The following is a 20,335-nucleotide window of genomic DNA, read 5'->3' as shown; positions in this document are numbered from 1 at the left end:
AGAATAGTTTTTCCTCATCAATCTCCACACAAGAACCCGTAATGACAAGGTGAAAACTGTTTTTTTTTTTTTTATTGTTGCAAATTTATAATAAATAAATGGAATACTTTATTTACATAAGTATTCAGAAGCTTTGCTACAAGACTCAACATTTAGCTCAGGTGCATCTTGTTTCCATTGATCATCCTTGAGATGTTTCTACACCTTGATTGGAGTCCACCTGTGGTAAATTCAATTGATTGGACATGATTTAGAAAGGCACACACCCGTCTATATAAGGTCCCACAGTTGACAGTGCATGTCAGAGAAAAAACCAAGCCATGAGGTCGAAGGAACTGTCCTTAGAGTTCCGAGACAGGATTGTGTAGAGGCAGAGATCTGGGGAAGGATACCAAAACATTTTCGCAGCATTGAAGTTCCCCAAAAACACAGTGGCCTCCATCATTCTTAAATGGAAGAAGTTTGGAACCCCCAAAACTATTCCTAGAGCTGACCGCCCGGCTAAACTGAGCAATCGGGGGAGAAGGGCCTTGTTCAGCGAGGTGACCAAGAACCCGATGGTCACACTGACAGAGCTCCAGAGTTCCTCTGTGGAGATGGGAGAACCTTCCAGAAGGACAACCATCTCAGCAGCACTCCACCAATCAGGCCTTTATGGTAGAGTGGTCAGACGGAAGCCACTCCTCAGTAAAAGGCACTTGACAGCCTTCTTGGAGTTTGCCAAAATGCACCTAAAGACTCTCAGACCATGAGAAACAAGATTCTCTGGTCTGATGAAACCAAGATTGAACTCTTTGGCCTGAATGCCAAGCATCACGTCTGGAGGAAACCTGGCAACATCCCTACTGTGAAGCATGGTAGTGGCAGCATAATTTAAAAAAATTGAACCCTTATTTAAGTAGGCAAGTCAGTTTAGAACAAATTCTTATTTACAATGACGGCCTACCAAAAAATAAATACAATATAAATATAGGACAAAACACACATCACAACAAGAGAGACAACACAACACTACATAAGGTGAATGCACCAATTTGTAAGTCGCTCTGGATAAGAGCGTCTGCTAAATGACTTAAATGTAATAAAGAGAGACCTAAGACAACAACATAGCAAGGCAGAAACGCATGACAACACAATAATAAGAAGAGACTTGCTTGGGCCAAGAAACACGAGCAACGGACATTAGACCAGTGGAAATCTGTCCTTTGGTCTGATGAGTCCACATTTTTTGGTCTTCCAATTACCGTGTCTTTGTGAGACGCAGAGTAGTTGAACGGATTATCTCCGCAGGTGTGGTTACCACCGTGAAGCACGGAGGAGGTGGTGTGATGGTGTGGGGGTGCTTTGCTGGTGACACTGTCTGATTTATTTAGAATTCAAGGCACACTTAACTGGCATGGCTACCATAGCATTTTGCATCGATACGCCATCCCATCTGGTTTGCGCTGAGTGGGACTATCATTTGTTTTTCAACAGGACAATGACCCAACACACCTCCAGGCTGTGTAAGAGCTATTTGACCAAGAATGAGCGAGATGGAGTGCTGCATCAGATGACCTGGCCTCCACAATCACCCAACCTGAACCCTACTGAGAATGTTTGGGATGAGTTGGACCACAGAGTGAAGGAAAAGCAGCCAACAAGTGCTCAGCATATGTGGGAACTCCTTCAAGACTTGAAAAAACATTCCATGTGAAGCTGGTTGAGAGAATGCCAATTGTTCAAAGCTGTCATCAAGGCAAAGGGTGGCTACTTTGAAGAATCTAAAATCTAAAATATATTTTGATTTGTTTAACACTTTTTGGGTTACTACATGATTCCATATGTGTTATTTCATAGTTTTGATGTCTTCACTATTATTCTACAATGTAGAAAATAGTACAAATAAAAACACTTGAATGAGTAGGTGTCCAAACTTTTGACTGGTATTGTATATATTTTTTTATACATTTGCAGAAATAATTAATAACCTGTTTTTGGGGTATTGTGTGTAGATTGATGAGGGAAAAAAATATTTAATCAATTTTAGAATAAGGCTGTAACGTATTTTTTTGGGGGGGGAACAAGTCAAGGAGTCTGAAAAGTTTTCGAATGCACTGTAGCTCCATTACCTGTTCGGGTGACATATTTTGTTCTTGAGAAGATGTGTGTTGACTACTAACTAGCTAGCGGGTCAACTACTGTAGGCTGTCTGTCTCGTAGGAATGAGAGAATGCACATTGCACTGTTTCAGGTGCTTATGGCTGGCTGTTAATCAAATGGCCAGGGGCTTGCCCAAGTCATGGGACCACAAGCCGACAGCACGGCACCAGATTCCATATAACCCGAATGTTGGAAAAAGGCTGCCTAAAACTTCATAACTCTTCATAAAACTTCATAAAACCTATGTCAAACTAGGGATTCCGTGGTTAAATAAGGTAAAACAATCATTCAATTAATATTTTATTTGTGTACATGAACTATACTGTACATTGACACATCAAGACCAAAACTGGAGTTTTAAAACATGCAGTTTTGGCCAAATTTGCAAACATCCCGTAGACTTCTACTGATCTAGTATCTCTTTAACCTCCATAGCCATAGTCTACTGAAACCAGTTTGGAGGATACTATACTGTAAGCCTCCTGCTACCAGTCAGATTCCCATTATAAATGTAGCTAGATTGCTTCCTGTTCAGAATAGGAATTGTGCATGCACAGGTAAGCATTTGTAAATGTTGTTATAGCAACAGCTTCCGCCATGACTACTGACCAGAAAGCAGGATCTTGCTAGTCTCTTCAGGACATTTCAACTTACGACCCAAGCAGGCCTTGCACCAAATGGATGCTGCTTAAAGCTGTGGCAAAGTGAGTAGTCCTGCATTCTATACTGTTTATGCTTTGATACACACTCCAGCATCATCAGCCGACCCATAATCCTCTTCTCTTTAGAAAAGCTAGCATCTTCACCACAATCCTCAACAACAGCCATGATGTGATTTCATGTGAACGTACCCAGCACTGATTACATCTGAATGTACGGCAATCATTATGGTCTTGACCTGCACGTACACACAAAGGTATACTCACACACAAACAGACACACAATGCACACATGCAAACACATACATAAACACTAAGAAATGTGAGCTGGTTGCTATGGAGGATCAAGGTGATTAAGAACAGGAAGATCAAACGAGTGACTGTCTTTAAACCCCACGATGACAGTAACAGAGCCATGCTTGTGCTAAGATTTTCTCTGTGGCTTGGCACGTGCCCATGGTGGAGATGAGATTGTTGTGCTGAATAACAATGGAATTGGAACCTCAGCATGGATTTTAACTGGAGTACAATGGGACACAGTGGTTGCAGTCTCTCTAAGCAATGCAGTCCACTTATCTCACCCTACACACCCTGCCCTATATTTACAGCCCAGCTTACAGTAACTCCTGTACTCTCTACAAATAGCAACAACCATCTTGGAGTAGCTTATTCCATAAAGTTTGTATAGGCCTAATCCATAGAATTCTGGATGTCTTTCCGACAACCATAGCCAAGGCAATGAAACAAAAGCTATGATATTAACTTGTGCAAGGTATCTTGAGTTTGATTTATGCAACAATCCATGGCATGACATGAAAGCAACACAATCAGAATACAATTATGCCATTCATTACATAATGCAATTCATCAACATTACAGCTTTCAATGTATCTATCTATTTTGAAAACAAACTTGGCATGTACATGAACAGACTATGACGTAAATAAAATATGTCTGAAAAAGTGCAATGATTGGCGGCTACTGATAGACATCAAATCAATTAAATCCAACTGTATGTGTCAAATGCTTGGTAAACAACAGGTGGAGACTAACAGTGGAATGCTTACTTACGGGGCCCTTCCCAACAATGCAAAACATTTCAAATCAAAAAATAATTTGAGAAATAATAGAACAATAATAACAGAAGGAATAAACACACAATAAGTAATGATAACTGGTCTATATAAAGTACTGCACAAACAGCCTTAACTCATCCACCCTATAGGTCTTCACAGCAAAAACCATGTAGTCTCCCAGTGAGTAACGATACCTTGGCTATATACACGGGGTACCGAGTCGATGTGCAGGGTTACGAGATAATTGGGGTAGGTATGTAAATATAGGTAGGGATAAAGTGACTAGGCAATAGGATAAATAATAAGCAGTAGCAGCAGATTGTAATTTGAGAGGGGACTCTCTCTATATACTCACCATATTGATAGCATTCACTGGGCCAATACTGTTGACAAACATGTCCGTGTGGATCACGGTTGGTTTTACTGAAAGAAGAAAAAAACTAGTGTTATGATGCACATTCGATATTCTGTGTTTAGGTATTAGTCATTTCTATCTTATGTCAGGGCTAAATACCTTGTACCACTATAGCAGTTAGTGTGTCCGAGTGTAAAATGATGGCACCATGGAGCTGTCCATGGTGCTGAAAACAGACTTTATGTACCCTGCACTAAATTCTCTCTCTCCACCTCTCTCTCTCCACCTCTCTCTCCACCTCTCTCTCCACCTCTCTCTCTCTCTCTCTCTCCACCTCTCTCTCTCTCTCTCTCTCTCTCTCTCTCTCTCTCTCTCTCTCTCTCTCTCTCTCTCTCTCTCTCTCTCTCTCTCTCTCTCTCTCTCTCTCTCTCTCTCAGCAGGAAATGTTAATTATTATGTGGACATTTTTGTAGGGTTTGATATTTTTTTTTGTAAGAGACAATCATTTTAGGATCCTACATCTGTCCTGAGCCTGAGACGAGCTCTGCTTTTCCAAGATATGGATGTGGTAAAGGCTTTGACACAACACAGACACTGCTTCTAGTTTATCTCCAATCACAAACTCGCTCACCATAAAAGGCATGTTACTAGAGATTATATAGTCAGTGGACATAAACTGGCCCCATTTAGTGAGTTTCCGACTGCATAATCGGTGTCAAAAACATAGCATGATAAAAACAAAACTTAAAGACAGATTAGTTCCAATTGCCAGCTGGTAAATTGATTTCTTTGAAAAATACAATAAATATGACTGTATACAAATTAAATAAAAACATAGCTTGGCTTTCTGGATTCCCAGACCACTTTTGAGGATGATAACATTAATGCAGTCATATAAACAAACTCCTACATTCATCATGGGAATACTCATCAAAGGTGCAATGGTGTGTAAAACCTACAGCCAAACAACAAATGCAGCAAACTGACATTTGGACGTCCTCATTTCCTTTAGCTCCAGGTTGGCTTTATATTATAACTTGTCTATACCTGCATGCCATGACGCACACCATTTCCTTTTAAGCAGATAACAACATTGCATCCTGTGTCCTTGTGATATCATAATGCGAGGAAATTAAAATATAATTCCCCACATATCTCTCTTGTTGGCTATTTTGCTATACATAGACTGCAGCAGCATTACAATTGAATGAGCTGCACAATGGACTTGAAAATAACTGTCCACAATCTGCAATGAATCCAAATCCCAGTTTTCAGTGCAACGTAGCACTCTACGTAGTTGTTAGCTAATTATACCCACTGTGTAACTCTGGCAGTCTGGGAGATGACAGGGTGCAACATCAGATCATGTCTGATGGTAAGATGGTGGCGGCTGCCTCGGTAAATCTATTGTAGCTGTATGCATTTTCTGTCTGAACATGGGAGCTGACCCCAGCTGCCAGCCCAAGTGAAGGGAGAGAAAGCTACTTCACTGGCTCTATACTTGGCCAACAGCAGTGCAGGGACAGACGATGCTAATAGGCCCATGATGGATAACCAGCCGTCCAGGTTTCACAGCTCACACTGTGTCTGCATAATAATGCTAGAATGTTGTTTCTGTTGCACCAATATTTACACAAGTCATACTGGGGCGGGCCTATGGCCCTGTAGACTGAATGGGCTCAGTGAAATGAGAGGGCTGTCTGTGATGACGCAATCAGTGATGATGGTGTCTGCTCATCATTCATGGCCTGTAATACTGATGTAGATATATTGTGACGAAGGCGTTGATGCAAATGGAGTTTGGTCTTTGGGGAGGGCGGCCATAGCAGCAGCAGCGGCCAATCAATGTGCAGTGACACCTACCTCCTATATCTGGTCGCAGTTTGTTATCGTAGCCATCTAGTAGGCTGTTTAGGATGTTGGTGACATCGCTCTCGTAGACTTTGGGAGTCAACACCCACGTTTTGTTTGTCACATCATCGTCATTTTCAGTCTGGAGGGAGCTGGGAAGAGAAAAGGGGAACAGAGGAAATATGAAGCAATGATTTTTCCATCAGCACTATAAACAGCAAGGTAAAATGAAAAGAGAGAGAATCATGTTATGCTGTCAATATGTAAAGCAACGATCCACAACAACAGCACAGAAAAGACCACTACATCACACTAGGCTAAGCTTGCTATGCGTTTAGGCTCCATTCTTTCAAATGTGCACTGCCCGCTGGTTGAAATCAAAGGACAAGCCAGAAACGGGATAAAAGGGTAGAACTCCTGCTGGTTGCCACTGATCTCTATGTGATACCCTACATGAAAGTCTCACAAACTGACACCAGCCCCACAGTGCAGCTCGAACTGAGGATAACGGCAATGAATAGTAGCATAGTCTTCAAAAACAAAAACCCAGTTAGGAGAGAAAGACTGTTACCCAGGCCCTTTCAGAACGCTGAAGAAATGCAAGGTGCGAACAGTGGACCTGACATTGTTCCTTTGTGTGAGATTTTGTAATAGAATGATTGTTCCCTGCTCTCTTTTCAGTGCTCGAACAGAAGGGTCCGTCTTGTGAGTTGGCTCACCTCTGTAAAATGTCTCAACCATGAGTGCCATAGTCACCAAAAACACAGTCAGGAGAGAAACACGGGGAGAGAATGTTCTGGTTGCTCAGGCCCTTTCATAACACAATGAAGAAATGCAAGGTACAAACAGTGGATCTGTTGTTCCATTTGTGAGATTTCTTCTTTGAGATTCCTTGGTTTTCTGCTCTCTTTTCAGTGCTCAAGGAGAAGATTTAGTCTTGGGAGTTGGCTTACCTCTGTAAAACGTCTCAATGCATTACAAGAGCCAGTTAACTGAATTACACATAGAATAAAAGTGCTTTGCAATGGGGCTGGGATACTGAGGTTGGAGGTGTGAATACACCTATGATGGTGCATTGGAGTGCACCACAGATGAGTCTTATCTAGAAGTGCTAACGACAACACACTGTCATGAAGTGTGTGATTAAACTAACAAGCACAGATTCAGGGCTCTGGGAAGTTGTTACCGCCAATGGCACGATAGATGGAATATGAAGGATTTCCATTGTGTCAGAACTTACTGTACCAAGAGCTTTACCCAACTCAGTAACCATGGAATCCAAGGGATACTGTATATATAGAAAAACCTTGAGAACAGCCAGCTACTGGAAGCCCATTGAGCAGAGAGAGGCTTCAGAGGAAGAATTGTTTTCATGCACTTAGGCATGGTGCAGGACATTGTGTTTTCACTGCCAGGCTTCCTCAGGCAGCATTACATGCTTTATATTTATATATGGTGACACCACCAACACATTAAGACTTTATAGAGGGATTCAGGACAGCTAGGATCTTTTGGCCTATCTTGGATTGTAAATGGACCTGATGTCGAATCAAATTTTATTTGTCACATGCGCCAAATACAACAGGTGTAGGTAGACCTTACCGTGAAATGCTTACTTACAAGCCCTTAACCAACAATGCAGTTAAGAAAATAGAGTTAAAAATATTTACTAAATAAACCAAAATGTAAAAAAATAAAAGTGACTATGCATAGATAATAAACAGCGAGTAGCAGCAGTGTAAGGTCCGGGTGGCCATTTGATTAATTGTTCAGCAGTCCCCTCTGTTCTAATAATAGAACTAGAATGAAGATTGAAATAGTTAAACATACTAGTGATGTGGTTCTATTCTACTGCAGAGTCGATTGAGCCAATAGCATTCAGGTGCTGTTCCTACTTTTCAGCAGAACCCAGTTGTCAACGGAAATCCTCCAGAGACGGCTGGATGAAAGAGAGATCTGTGTATGTCCCCCAGACAGATCTAAAGTATCAGTGGCTAATTTGGTAACAGGAGGCCCATAAAAATGTCCAACTTAGAATGTGATTCTGGGGTCCACTGGAGTACAGTAATGTTATTGTAGCTAGCCCCATTGAGAACATGCTACAGCTGCAGGGCCTAGCTAACCACAAGAGGACTGTTTCCTATACTGAAAGGTTCAAATTGCCTTTATCGCAGTTGCATCATGTGAAAACTGCTATCAGATGTATTTTTTTTAATTAACATTTTCCTCACGTACCAGATGAAAGACAATTCAATTGTCTTCAGAAAAACTATTAACATGTATTTGAAAACACTCCTTAAAGTAGTTCTGTTAAATACGCTCTCTAAATGAATTCTTATCATCAACACCAATGATTCATAAAACATGTATTTTTTATTTAACCTTTATTTAACTAGGCAAGTCAGTTAAGAACAAATTCTTATTTACAATGACGGCCTACCCTGACCAAACCCGGACGATGCTGGGACAATTGTGCGCCGCCCTATTGGACTCCCGATCACGGCCAGATGTGACACAGCCTGGATTTAAACCAGGTACTATGGTGACACCTCTTGCACTGTGATGCAGTGCCTTCAACTGCTGCGGCACTCGGGAACATCTATATCCAAATACCAGTATACTGTACAGACCCCCAAATCAGTTACTTCAATATCATTTCAAATACTACAAACAATTCTGGGATGATTTGATGTTAACTTTAAAAATATATATTTGAGCATAATGTTATCAGATGGGAAAATCACTGCTTGTCTGTTGATAGTAATCATGTCACGTTTCCGTAAGCTATCATTTCCTGGGTTTGTGTCTGTGGCTAATGAGGCACAGCCCGTCCCAACTCTCCTCCTATCCAGCCACACACAAGACACATCACTGAGCACCATTCTTACAATCACTACACCAAATGAAGACTCATTACGGTAGCTAACACTGACTGCCTTAACGTAGTCCTCGCACCATTTTGCTTGTTATCGCCATAGAGAAGGTACTAGGACCTATCCCTGGGGGAACAAGATGAAAATGGCTGTTTGTTCATTTCTTGGAGGGTAAGATTGCAGTTTAGCTGACATTTTATAAAATGGCCTGCTGATGCTCTGTCCTGAGGACACAGAGCTATTAGTGACACATCACCTGACCTGTGGTGACTTGGTACTCCCTAATTAGCTCACCTCTGGCAGCAGCTCTATTTGTGTACCCAGTTAAGCCTAACTAAATGGGATCAGACAGATTAGAAACATTATGATTGTTTAACGGGATACTTTGGGATTTGGGCCATTTATCTACTTTCCTGGAGTCAGATGAACTCGTACCATTTTTATGTCTCTGTGTCCAGTACGAAGGAAGTTTTGCAAGCCAATGTTAACTAGCGTTAGTTTAATGATTGGAAGTCTATGGGTATCTGCTAGCATGCTAGTTAGTAATTGTGCTAGCGCTAGTTAGCAACCTCCTTTCAAACTGCAAGCAGACATAAAAATGGTATCCACAAGTTCATCTGAATCTGGGGAAGTAGATAAAGCGTCTCATTGTCAAAATCCCAAAGTATTTTAAGAGGTGCAATACATTGTTTTCCATCAATTATTAAATACAGCTTAGGACAGATAAGGTTAATTTGAGAGGCACAAGACTGTTGATTTCATTTGTATTAACCGCAGGAGGTTGGTGGCACCTTAATTGGGGAGGACGGGCTCATGGTAATGACTGGAGCGGAATCCGTGTAATAGTATCAAATAATCAAACACATGGTTTCTATGTGTTTGATGCCATTCCAATCACGCCATTACAGACATTATTAAGACCCGTCCTCCCCTCAGCAGCCAACAGTTCAGATAAGAAAAAAGGACCATTAGGCCTACAGTACACAGAGGTTTGTGAGGGAAAGAGGGTGATACTGTTTCTTTACAACTAGCATGGGATGGAAAATGATACCAGTCAAAATCCGAAATCCATTATTAAAACAAAGCAGTTAAATTGTAAAATGGGACTACAGAGGCCTACTGAAATTCTAGACACACTGAGCGGCATGCAGGTGGGAATTTAAGGAAGCAGGTGATATAAATACTTTTGAAGAAGTTGTATTATCCCCAGGTCACCCACTACAGTAGGCAATTCCCTGCGCTCTTTGGAAAGAAACTTGCTGTTTAGGATTAAGAATAGGCCCAGCGGCCCATATCCAGTGCCTTCCATAAAAGTCATTTCATTGAAGGCCGGTAGTCACACAAGATACCTGTAGGTCACAGTAATAGACATCCTGAGGGGTTATACTGTAGATGCAGTTTGTCTGACATACATTACATGCCAAAAAGTATGTAACCTGCTTGTCGAACATCTCATTCCACTAATTTGAAGGGGTTTCCACATACTTTGGCCATGTAGTGTATTGCTTTTGTAATCACAACATATTCTATAGTCATGGACAGTTTAACCCAATGGGCAACACGGGCCTTGCTTCTGGCATGCTAAACAGTGACTTACTTGATTTAATCCCTTGGCTCCTATAATAAGCATAGGCCATTGATGATTGTCCTCCATATGCTATACTGTAGTTGTGTATGTTTGCTTCTTTGACAACAGTTGTTGAGTATATCAAGTGATAAGAAAGAGAGGACACACTGAGAGAGACAAATTAACAATACATGTATTTTGAGTATGGTGGGTTTGCTATAGGTAAACTGTTTGACAGTGATGTCATCCACCTATACCGAGTTGCATGCAATGTTGTCAGAAATTATAATTGAGCTCTGACTTGCAAAGCGCTGACTTGACCATCCACTACAAGCTGTAAGTATGATTGCCAGAAATGGTTGCAATATGGATCAAGCACTACACATACCCTTTGAAAAGGCACACCGATGTGATAAAGCTTAATACACCTATGCCCATTGTTTTGTATGGCCCCGACCTAGGGCCCACCTTAATGCAGCACTGTCTGCACATGGATTATTAGCTATTCATATTGTGATACTCCACTCAACGCAGATCACCTAACCTGTGATGCTTTATTGGTCTTTTAGAAGCAGAGACATCACAACACAAGCTGCCCGGGTGGGTTGGGGTCGAAGGGAGGGCCAGACTATAGGTAATCTCTCATTGTTGGACTACTTCCTGCTGGCAAGGCTTTGGCACTTTCTGGGTTTACAGATACTCCTTGGGGATTAGCTACATCAGAAGGCATGTGTTTCCCCTGGGTGCCCTGTGTGTGGCCGTGGAGCATGGCCCAGTGTACTGTAAACCAAGTAGTTGGAGTGAAAGTTGGATGAGTATGTTATTACTATACAATTAATACCAGAGATCCTGAGGTGCTTACGAAGTCACTAACAGTGGTTATAGAGTACATACTCATGTAATATATATATATATATATAATATATCATTCAAATAGATAGTAATACAATTGTAATAACAAATATATCCCTCAAAATGTGTCAACATAAAATCCCTTGGCCAGATGTTAGGACAGTTCAAACCTTATGTTGTACCTAGCCATGACAGCCTATATATACAGTGTTGCTCTTTCACAGGGCCTTATGTGTTATGACTACCTAGGATGCACCCTTATGTTGCCTTTCTCTGATAACCATGAGCTGCAGTCAGGGTGAGCTCATCACATTTCATGCGTCTTATTTACGTGGTCCCAGATGCATATGAAAAGCCTTGCCTACTGAATTCTTGAGAACAGAATCCTTTTAAATTAGGTTTGAATCATGTTAAAGGCTGGCATATGTGTGAACACAATAGCACACACAGTGCAGACATTTTGATCTAGGCCAGAGACTCCATGGCCACATTTTCTACGATGGTGATTGAATGAAGACTGATCTATCACCCTCCATTTTTCACCCTCAGGCAGCACACAAGACAGAAGCGATGTGAGCCCTTAAACCATCCGCTTCCTTCTCAAGTGTTCATATTTTCTTGGTGCAATGGGTGCCTTTTCGTGACAAGTCAATTGAGCATTTTCTTTCTACAGATTGTGGAGTTAGCAGTGAACCAGAGATAGTCCATATGTGTCTCTCTATTGTTGCCTTTATTGCACTGCTTCTATGTAAATATAAAAGTCTACCATTTTGAAAAGTCGTGATTTAGATACAGGAATCAACAATTACTTTTGAATCATGGTTTTAATGGCTAAGGGGGCGGTACATATGAGACCAGTGGGTTTCATTGAAGTTCTACATCCATCACCTTAAAAACATTTTGGGAATGAAGACGTTTTGGATCTTGTAATATATAAGGTTCATGCATCAATAGGCTACGTCTTCACACATGCCATTTATACAGTACATAAACATAATCATTTATGTTGACAACACTTCAACAGAATGATATGGTATGCTATACATCAATTTTCAAGACATTAGCTTTAAATATTGTTGACATCTGAATAGCTTTGCCCAGTAGCCTACAGCACGATTATAATATTCCTTATACAGCGAATAAACCCGTGGAAATAACGGACATCCTTACCTGACCACTGTTTTTTATTCTAACCTCCCAAAAACACGACTTTATATATTGGAATCACATTAAGCATTACAGTTATGGATCCAATATCACTCATCCAAAGTGCCAACAATGTGCGAAATACATTCCTTGACATGTAACTAAACGAGCCCTGGTTCTGTAACAAGCCACCCTAATAAGCCGCAGGGTTGTATCCTGTCTGATAGAAAGCATAAGAGGAAGATCCGAGGAAAACATATGATTGAAATAACTGGGCCGGACTCTCATTCTAGTATCCAAAACACATGTATGTGTCGACGGCATTTTAATAAAAGCCTGGTATATTTTCGCCTTACCTTGTAGGAAGATTAGCGAGTAAAAACACCCAAAGAAATAGCTTTAGAGAGAAGGAAGGCTTCGCCATCGCTTTCGAGTATTTAGATGCTAAATTTGGAGGAGCAATGATCACCATCTTCTTTTCGTCTTTATTGCAGATGGACTACTGTCTATCCTCACTGTGGTACCTCACGAACATAGCATAGAATAAACGGCTTGTGTTAGCGTTCGGTTCGGAAAATGTAGACCCTCTGCGGTGTTGAGAAAAACGGCCACAAAACCGATTGAATCTAATCAAGCTTCCCCGACTTTAAGAAATAACAGTAACAACTACATAAATAAAGCGGCAACGGAATAGCCTAAAATCCAGCAATTGAGAAATATATTGGAGCGTCAATCTAAATCTGAATGCAGATTAACTCTGGGGTCAAAGAGGAATTGATGCACGTTGCTGCAGCACAGATGAACACATGCGTGGTTTCATTGCGCGGAAGCAGAGCTGTGGAAAGAGAAAAATGAACCTTAGCTTGCTACTATACTTAAACATGTACCCTAAATCGTTTTTGTGTGTGTGTTATTTCCCTAAAATAGAAATGCCGCATTATATGTTTAGAGGGAGCTGTTGGTTTGATACGGTTTTGAATTGTGTGCGATTAAATAAAGCCAGCAAACAGCTGATATGGCGGTGATAATTAGGCTTTAGCTAAATCTTGCCCATTTTAAACAATTATGGGAACAATATGTAATTCATTGAGCTGAAAGATGTGATCTAGCGTATTCTATAAGCGACTCGTCACCACCACGAACAGATCGTTCTGCTTTCAGCACCCCCGTTAAAATGCAAACCAGACTGTCTGGCTTTCCCTGTAAGCAAATTATTGAGTTGATTGATTCATTGATTTATTGATTGATTATAACAGAATAATCAATCATTTACTATCTTTAACAAAAATATATATTTCCGTAGTAAATAACATGTTTAATACTTTTTAGTCGTCAAAGTGCGTGATACTGGCTATTTTGTCTTCGTCTCGGAGGTTTGTAGATGAGAGCTATTTTAACAACCCACCCTGTTTTGTTGTTAATTGTAATTTACGAACAGTGTGGTGGTGTTCAATAGTCTTTTTTGGGGAGTCTCCAAATTTGTTCAGCACATGGATTAATATTTATGTTCCTATTTACTGTAATTCATTCTGAGGTCTCGGTTGGGTAATTTACAAAAATAACATAACATCAGATAATAGGCTATCCTTTGTTTGACAAATGATCTGATTCAGTCTGGGTCATTTCAAACATGGGAGACAGTAAACCCCAAATGGTCAGTCCCAGTTTACTTTTGCCTGAGGGTTGAACCCCCCCCCCCCCCCCCCCCAAAAAAAAAGAAATATAATGTATGCACATAATTACGTGTCACGTGTGCTTAGCTTTGCTTCTCTACTGAGTAAACTGTAGTAGGGGTATATTAGCAGCAGTCACTTAAAGTTTGCCACTTTGTCTCTGATATCAAGCAACATGATGCTCCCTGGAAGCCTATGTATAGTATACTATCTACATGCATTAATTTGTTGAACACTGGCACATCTAAGCATCAAAGTGACAGTACAATTACCTTATATTTCTGTAATGCATTCCACAGGAAATTGCTTCAATTCAAGTACAACAAGGTACTATATGTATGGAAATCCACCAAATGCATAGCCTGGCCTACACCATGGTACACATGACATTTGAACCTGCTGTCTGTGCTGTCCTGTAGGGTTTTGTCTTATTTTCCCTGCACAAGAGGCTCGGTGTTGTATGAAAACTAAAAGTGTTCTTTCTTTTTCAAACAAAATAAATATGCTGAAAAGAAACGGTGTCAGAAAACCTCCCTCACCAGAAGTAAATGGCACCAGATGTATCCAGTATTCTACATGTTTTAATGGGATGCCTGCCAAAATCCCTCTGAACACTTAGCCCACATGCATACACAACAACAGACACACAACACTCTTTAAATGAGGGTCCTATGAGGATAGTGCACATGACCTCTTTGCCTGTATCAATTCAATGTTGCATGGTAAAAACAGTTTCATTCAGATACACATGAGGATCCAGTGTCCTTGCATCGACCCCTCTGCAAATCAGCAATGACAGTTCAGTTAAGTTTTACTATTTGTTTTGACTGAATCCAATTGAATGGCTAGCCCTAACAGCTGCCTCTGCCATGTATGGATGGGGAGGTTCCTTGGTTTAATAAACAAAACCATGTACTCATTTGTACCAATTTAAGCTTGGAGTGGTAGAATTATCTCAAGAAAATCGAACGCTGGTTCACCAGATTTACAATAGAACTCCTTGAAAAATGTTGTATTCAACAACCATCTTGAATAAAAAGGAAGAGAGTTGGTTGAAATATTTTGCATTATCCTAGCAACAGTTTTAAACACAATTCCTCCACCTCGCCTGAAGCTTTTCTTCAAATGTCAGATTCACAATGTACTGCACGCAACATGTGGAAATGCTAACACTTTTAGGTCATTTTTCATCACCAGCCATATATCTACACTAATGATGAACTACATTTAAAGCGATCACAACAAATCACAACACTGCCATGTTTACAAAACCCAGCAACTTGTGCTTTTTGCACTGACCTAGAAAATTATTGGAATTTGAGTATAATCAAATACAGAAACTAGACACAGGCAAGCCTGGTGTTCTCCAGCCATGCCACCTACAGTACACTAACTAAAGTATCTGCTTTGTTCATTAACATTCTATTGTTAATGTAAATTGTTTTTTTTACGTACATTTAGTCTGTAATGTCTTTTTCGTTATGTGTTGGACCCCAGTAAGACTAGATGTGTCCATTGCCGTCGGCTAATAGGGATCCTAATAAATCAAATCAAAATTGTATTTTCCATCAGTGACTCGCAATAAGGGATTCTGAATCCTTTCCTCATCATAACCCCAAATAAATACAGTTGTCGGGTACCAGTAAAACCATAGTTCAATGTTCCATTGTTTAAGGACAACATACATCAACAACAAAAAAAGGTCATTTTAAGATCATGTGTGCTACAGTGAAACAGCTTGGAGATGTGTTGAGCAGAGGGTGTGTTGGGGTATGATACACAAGGACAAAAAAGACAGAGGACGGCATTATTATTCATCTCCTACTGTTGTTGTTACTTTATATTCTCACAGTGACCCCTTTAACCCTTAGCCACCGCATGGTACCTTGACATCCACTGGGTAGTGAAGAAGTCTACACTGAGCTTTGAGCCTGTGTAGTTGGAGGCTGATTTCAGATAATCATACCTTTACATCCAGTGGATATAACGTCTCTACTTAAGTATTAAATGTCAGGATGAACCACATACTACAGATCTGAGCCTGTGTATTATTATAACAAGTTGAGAGGAGGAAGATTACACTGCCTTAGTACACGACCCAGGTTGCGGGTTTTATCAATCGTCGTCTGCAGATGAATGAGATTCTTCTTGTTTAATTCAGTGTTATATAAGTGACCCAGCTCTCCAGGTCACCTCAGACAGATTAACATGATAAACAAATGGCTTTACAACAGCATGGCATGATTGCTGGAAGTGTTTGACTGGAGAATTTATATATACATTCTAGTCCTTTTCTTTCAGCTAATCTCTGTATCATACAGATAAATTCCAATAATTGCTCACATACATTGCTGAATTATCAGTTATCGTAGGGTTTAATTTCTTATCTACATGGGCCCTATATGCTGATATTGTCACGTTCCTGACCTGTTTTCTGTTAGTTTTGTATGTGTTAGTTGGTCAGGACGTGAGTTTGGGTGGGCAGTCTATGTTTTCTGTTTCTATGTTTGTTTAAGGGTTGCCTGGTATGGCTCTCAATTAGATGCAGGTGTTTGGCGTTTCCTCCAATTGAGAGTCATATTAAGGTAGGTTGTTTCACATTGTTTGTTGTGGGTGGTTGTCTCCTGTGTCTGTGTATGTCGTTGCGCCACATGGGACTGTTTCGGTTTTGTTTGTTCGTTCGTTTTATGTAGGCAGTTTTCGTGTTCATGCGTTCTTCGTGTTTCATGTGAGTTCGTCGTTCAGGTCTGTCTACATCGTTTATTTGTTTTGTAATTTCAAGTGTTCGTTCGTGTTTTCTGTTTTGTGTAATTAAAAATCATGTCTTATTCAAACGCTGCGTCTTGGTTCAATCCATGCTCCTCCTCTTCAGAGGAAGAGGAGAACCGTTACAGATATGAAGACAACAAACATTAAAAAAGACAAAATGTGTCATTTGCATGGTGGAGGGAAACATCCTTTGTTTATAGATTGACCGATAGACTTAATTCTTGATCAGCTTTATTAGAATCAGCCACAGCATAACTCACTTATACTGTGCCAGTTTGCTACAGCAAAAAAATGATCCTGCAGCAACAGGAAATGTGAATTATTATGTGGATTATAATTAATGGATGTTTTTGTAGGGGTTGATACATTTTTCATAAGGGAAAATCAAGCTTGACTTTTCAAAGTGGAAATTAAAAACTTCAGAAACCTTTTTAAACCTCAAATACACTACAAGTTTTAAATTTCATACATTGCAGGAAAGTTCTCATGCAACAGGGTTATAAAATTAACATCCAACATCTGTATTTTGCCAGTTACCCACTCCTTCCCATACCCAGCCTCCATGTTCTGCAGTTGTCGGATTCCTCTCTGTGTGCCGTCATTACCCACAGGATAAACAAGCACCAGTGTGCTGATGTGATTCTGTCTGACTACTCACATGGACCGAGACTCTATAGCCTGTTGTTCAGCTGATAACATCCATAATAACACTTACCCCAGGTACTGATGCATCAGCATCACACTCCAAGGCAGGCCTCCATGTCATTGGTAATGTCATGGACACCTCTCAGGTCACTGCTAATCCCCTACAGATGGTACAGAGATTTCGTATTGATTTGGTTGGATGTTGGTTAGATGCTGATTTTCCAGCGGTCATTGCTGCTCAGTTTAATTCATTCAATGTTTCAGGCAAAATAACCTCTGACGTAATTCCGATGCTACCTTTGATGCAGCACTGCACTTGTGTATTTGTGTATGATAGTCAATGAAGAAAAGTATAACTATATCATTTTGATGAACATGAATGCTTGTAATTACTTTATACAATCAAACTGCTGTTGCTACACAATACACAATAACCATTGGAGATGGACCAATATAGGAATTTACTCATGGAGCTGCCTGGGCATTCAGTCAAGGCAAGCACAGGTTATAGGTGTTATGCTGGTGAATGAGGACCCAAAAGCGACTTAACAAAAACAGAGTCTTTATTCCAGTCTTAAACAAAACGGTACTCCAGGATATATCTTAGATGACACCTGCTCACACGCAGCATCTGTTGAAGGCAAAAACACGACAGGGCGGAACCAGGACACAGAACAGCAAACATCAAACAAAGATCCGACAAGGACAGAAGCGGAAAACAGAGGGAGAAATAGGAACTCTAATCAGAGGGCAAAATAGGGGACAGGTGTGAAAGATTAAATGAGGTAGTTAGGAGAATGAGGAACAGCTGGGAGCAGGAACGGAACGATAGAGAGAGAGCGAGAGAGGAAGAGAGGGAGGGGAAGAGAGAGGGATAGAAAGAGGGAAAGAACCTACTAAGACCAGCAGAGGGAGACAAATGGAAGGGAAGCACAGGGACAAGACATGATAATCAAATGACAAAACATGACAATAGGGGAATTTGAGAGAGGCAGGTTGGTTTAGCGGTCACAGCACAAGGCTGGCTTGGGGAACGCTCCCTTAGCACGCAGGCACCTGTGTGGTACTGCCTCCCTGGACTCTGTACCTGGACTCTGTCCAGAGAGTACCTCTACACACTCTCCCTAATACTCACCTGCAATATGCACCTCTGCGACAACCGCTTTACATGTAAGCCTCCTCTTAGCTACACCACCCCTTCATACTCACTTGACTAGATTAACTGATGTGATTGGTAAGTTGTTGTGTTTTATAGTGTTGTTCCTGTTCAATGTGAATCCTTGAACTCCATCATAGCATTGATTGCATCACCAATATTTTGAAATGATTTTGCATCATGTATTTTTAAGGGCATCCTTTTAAAGAGAATCTTATGCATCATTGATAGGCTGACATTTTGGAGATGGGGCACTTTGAATACACGATGAAGATGCCATACTTAGGTTACACCACTAGCCTTTCAGGTAGATATTCTTATTACGTTGTAATGAGCGCAATCGGTTCTGAATCATTTACTCTGTTGACATAATAAGGGAACACAACATAGAGGCTGGGTTGCTGGTAGATAATGGCGTTGGATAGTGAGTGGTGTCCTCTTCAGCAACAGGAGGGAGGACTGGGTAGGTTTGCCCTTCCACAATGGCATCATCATTTTACTCCAGATGCCTAGCCAACGGGAGTCATTGTGGATTTACAACTGCCACATATGCTGTCACACCATCACTCCACTACAGGCATGTCATTAGTATGCTCATTGGCTATATGTGATGTTTAATAGCATCAATAGCAAGTTGATAGTATGCATTGTGAATGGCTATTGTTTTAATGGATTACTGTTCAGCATTTGTTCAGCAAACGAACACCAAATAAAGCATTGTAGACACAAAGAAAATGTGGACCCCATGAGTATTAATCCAGTCAGAGCATTGTTTTAAGAAGTAGGTTAAGCCCCGCATTACCGTTGGTCAAACATAGGCTACGTGAAGAGAGGAGCAGACATATTTGTCTCCAGTGAGTGCTTCCTTAAAGTATGGACATGGGCTTGTTGGGCCTTTACAGATACTAGACAATCTATTGTCTGCCAGGCAGAGTTCATCTCAAAACCTCTGAGCGGTCCGGGTAACAAAAACTCGAATCACTGTGCATACCAACTAGATATATAAATTAGAATTCGGTTTCTGAAAAACTATTTCTGTACACACAGATCAAAATCAAGATAAAATCAGGAATAATATTTACACGTCTCCTAATCCCTCAGGGGACATATTCCTCTGCCTGTATAGATCTAGGACACAGACAGCTCCTAGTTGATGACTTTCATTAAAGGTTTGGCAATGACAACACCAACAAACCTGCCTCCAAGACTGTTAAGCCATATCACTGGTGCCTGGTACCCGTGGTATTCCTGGTACCCAGGAAGTCTATCTATACAGTGTGTCTATGGCTCACATATTGTCTGGTCTGTTAACTATTTACAATGCCTTTAGAAAGTATTCACACCTCTTGACTTATTCCACATTTTGTTGTTTAACAGCCTGAATTCAAAATTGATTTAAAAAAAATCTCGCCCATCTACAAACAATACATCACAATGACAAATTGAAAACATGTTTTTCGAAATTTGATGCGTCTGAGCTGAATTTGGAGTGTCAGAGTCTTTACTCTGTGAATGTTTATGTAAATTAGATATTTAGGTATTTCATTTTCAATACAATTCCTAAAATCTCT

The 20,335-nt window shown here is 40.6% G+C and overlaps 1 protein-coding gene across 4 annotated transcripts in view; it reads right to left on the bottom strand.

The window, feature by feature from the left end:
* LOC129868218 (gamma-aminobutyric acid receptor subunit gamma-2) overlaps nt 1-13,373 on the bottom strand; it is a 78,166-nt gene extending 64,793 nt beyond the window's left edge. For 2 of the 4 annotated variants that reach the window (XM_055941998.1, XM_055942000.1), the window contains exons 1-3: nt 12,878-13,373; nt 6,096-6,235; nt 4,233-4,300 (exon numbers count right to left, since the gene is read on the bottom strand). In XM_055941998.1, the coding sequence (XP_055797973.1) occupies nt 4,233-4,300; nt 6,096-6,235; nt 12,878-12,993 (324 nt within the window). In that variant the 5' untranslated portion in view covers nt 12,994-13,373. The remainder of the gene's footprint in view (nt 1-4,232; nt 4,301-6,095; nt 6,236-12,877) is intronic. The other 2 variants (XM_055941999.1, XM_055942002.1) reach the window with 1 other exon arrangement.
* Nucleotides 13,374-20,335: the final 6,962 nt, after the last annotated feature.

This window comes from Salvelinus fontinalis, chromosome 13 (assembly GCF_029448725.1).
Source record: "Salvelinus fontinalis isolate EN_2023a chromosome 13, ASM2944872v1, whole genome shotgun sequence".
Classification (NCBI taxonomy): Eukaryota; Metazoa; Chordata; class Actinopteri; order Salmoniformes; family Salmonidae; genus Salvelinus; species Salvelinus fontinalis.
This window is presented reverse-complemented; position numbering and strand designations above follow the sequence as displayed.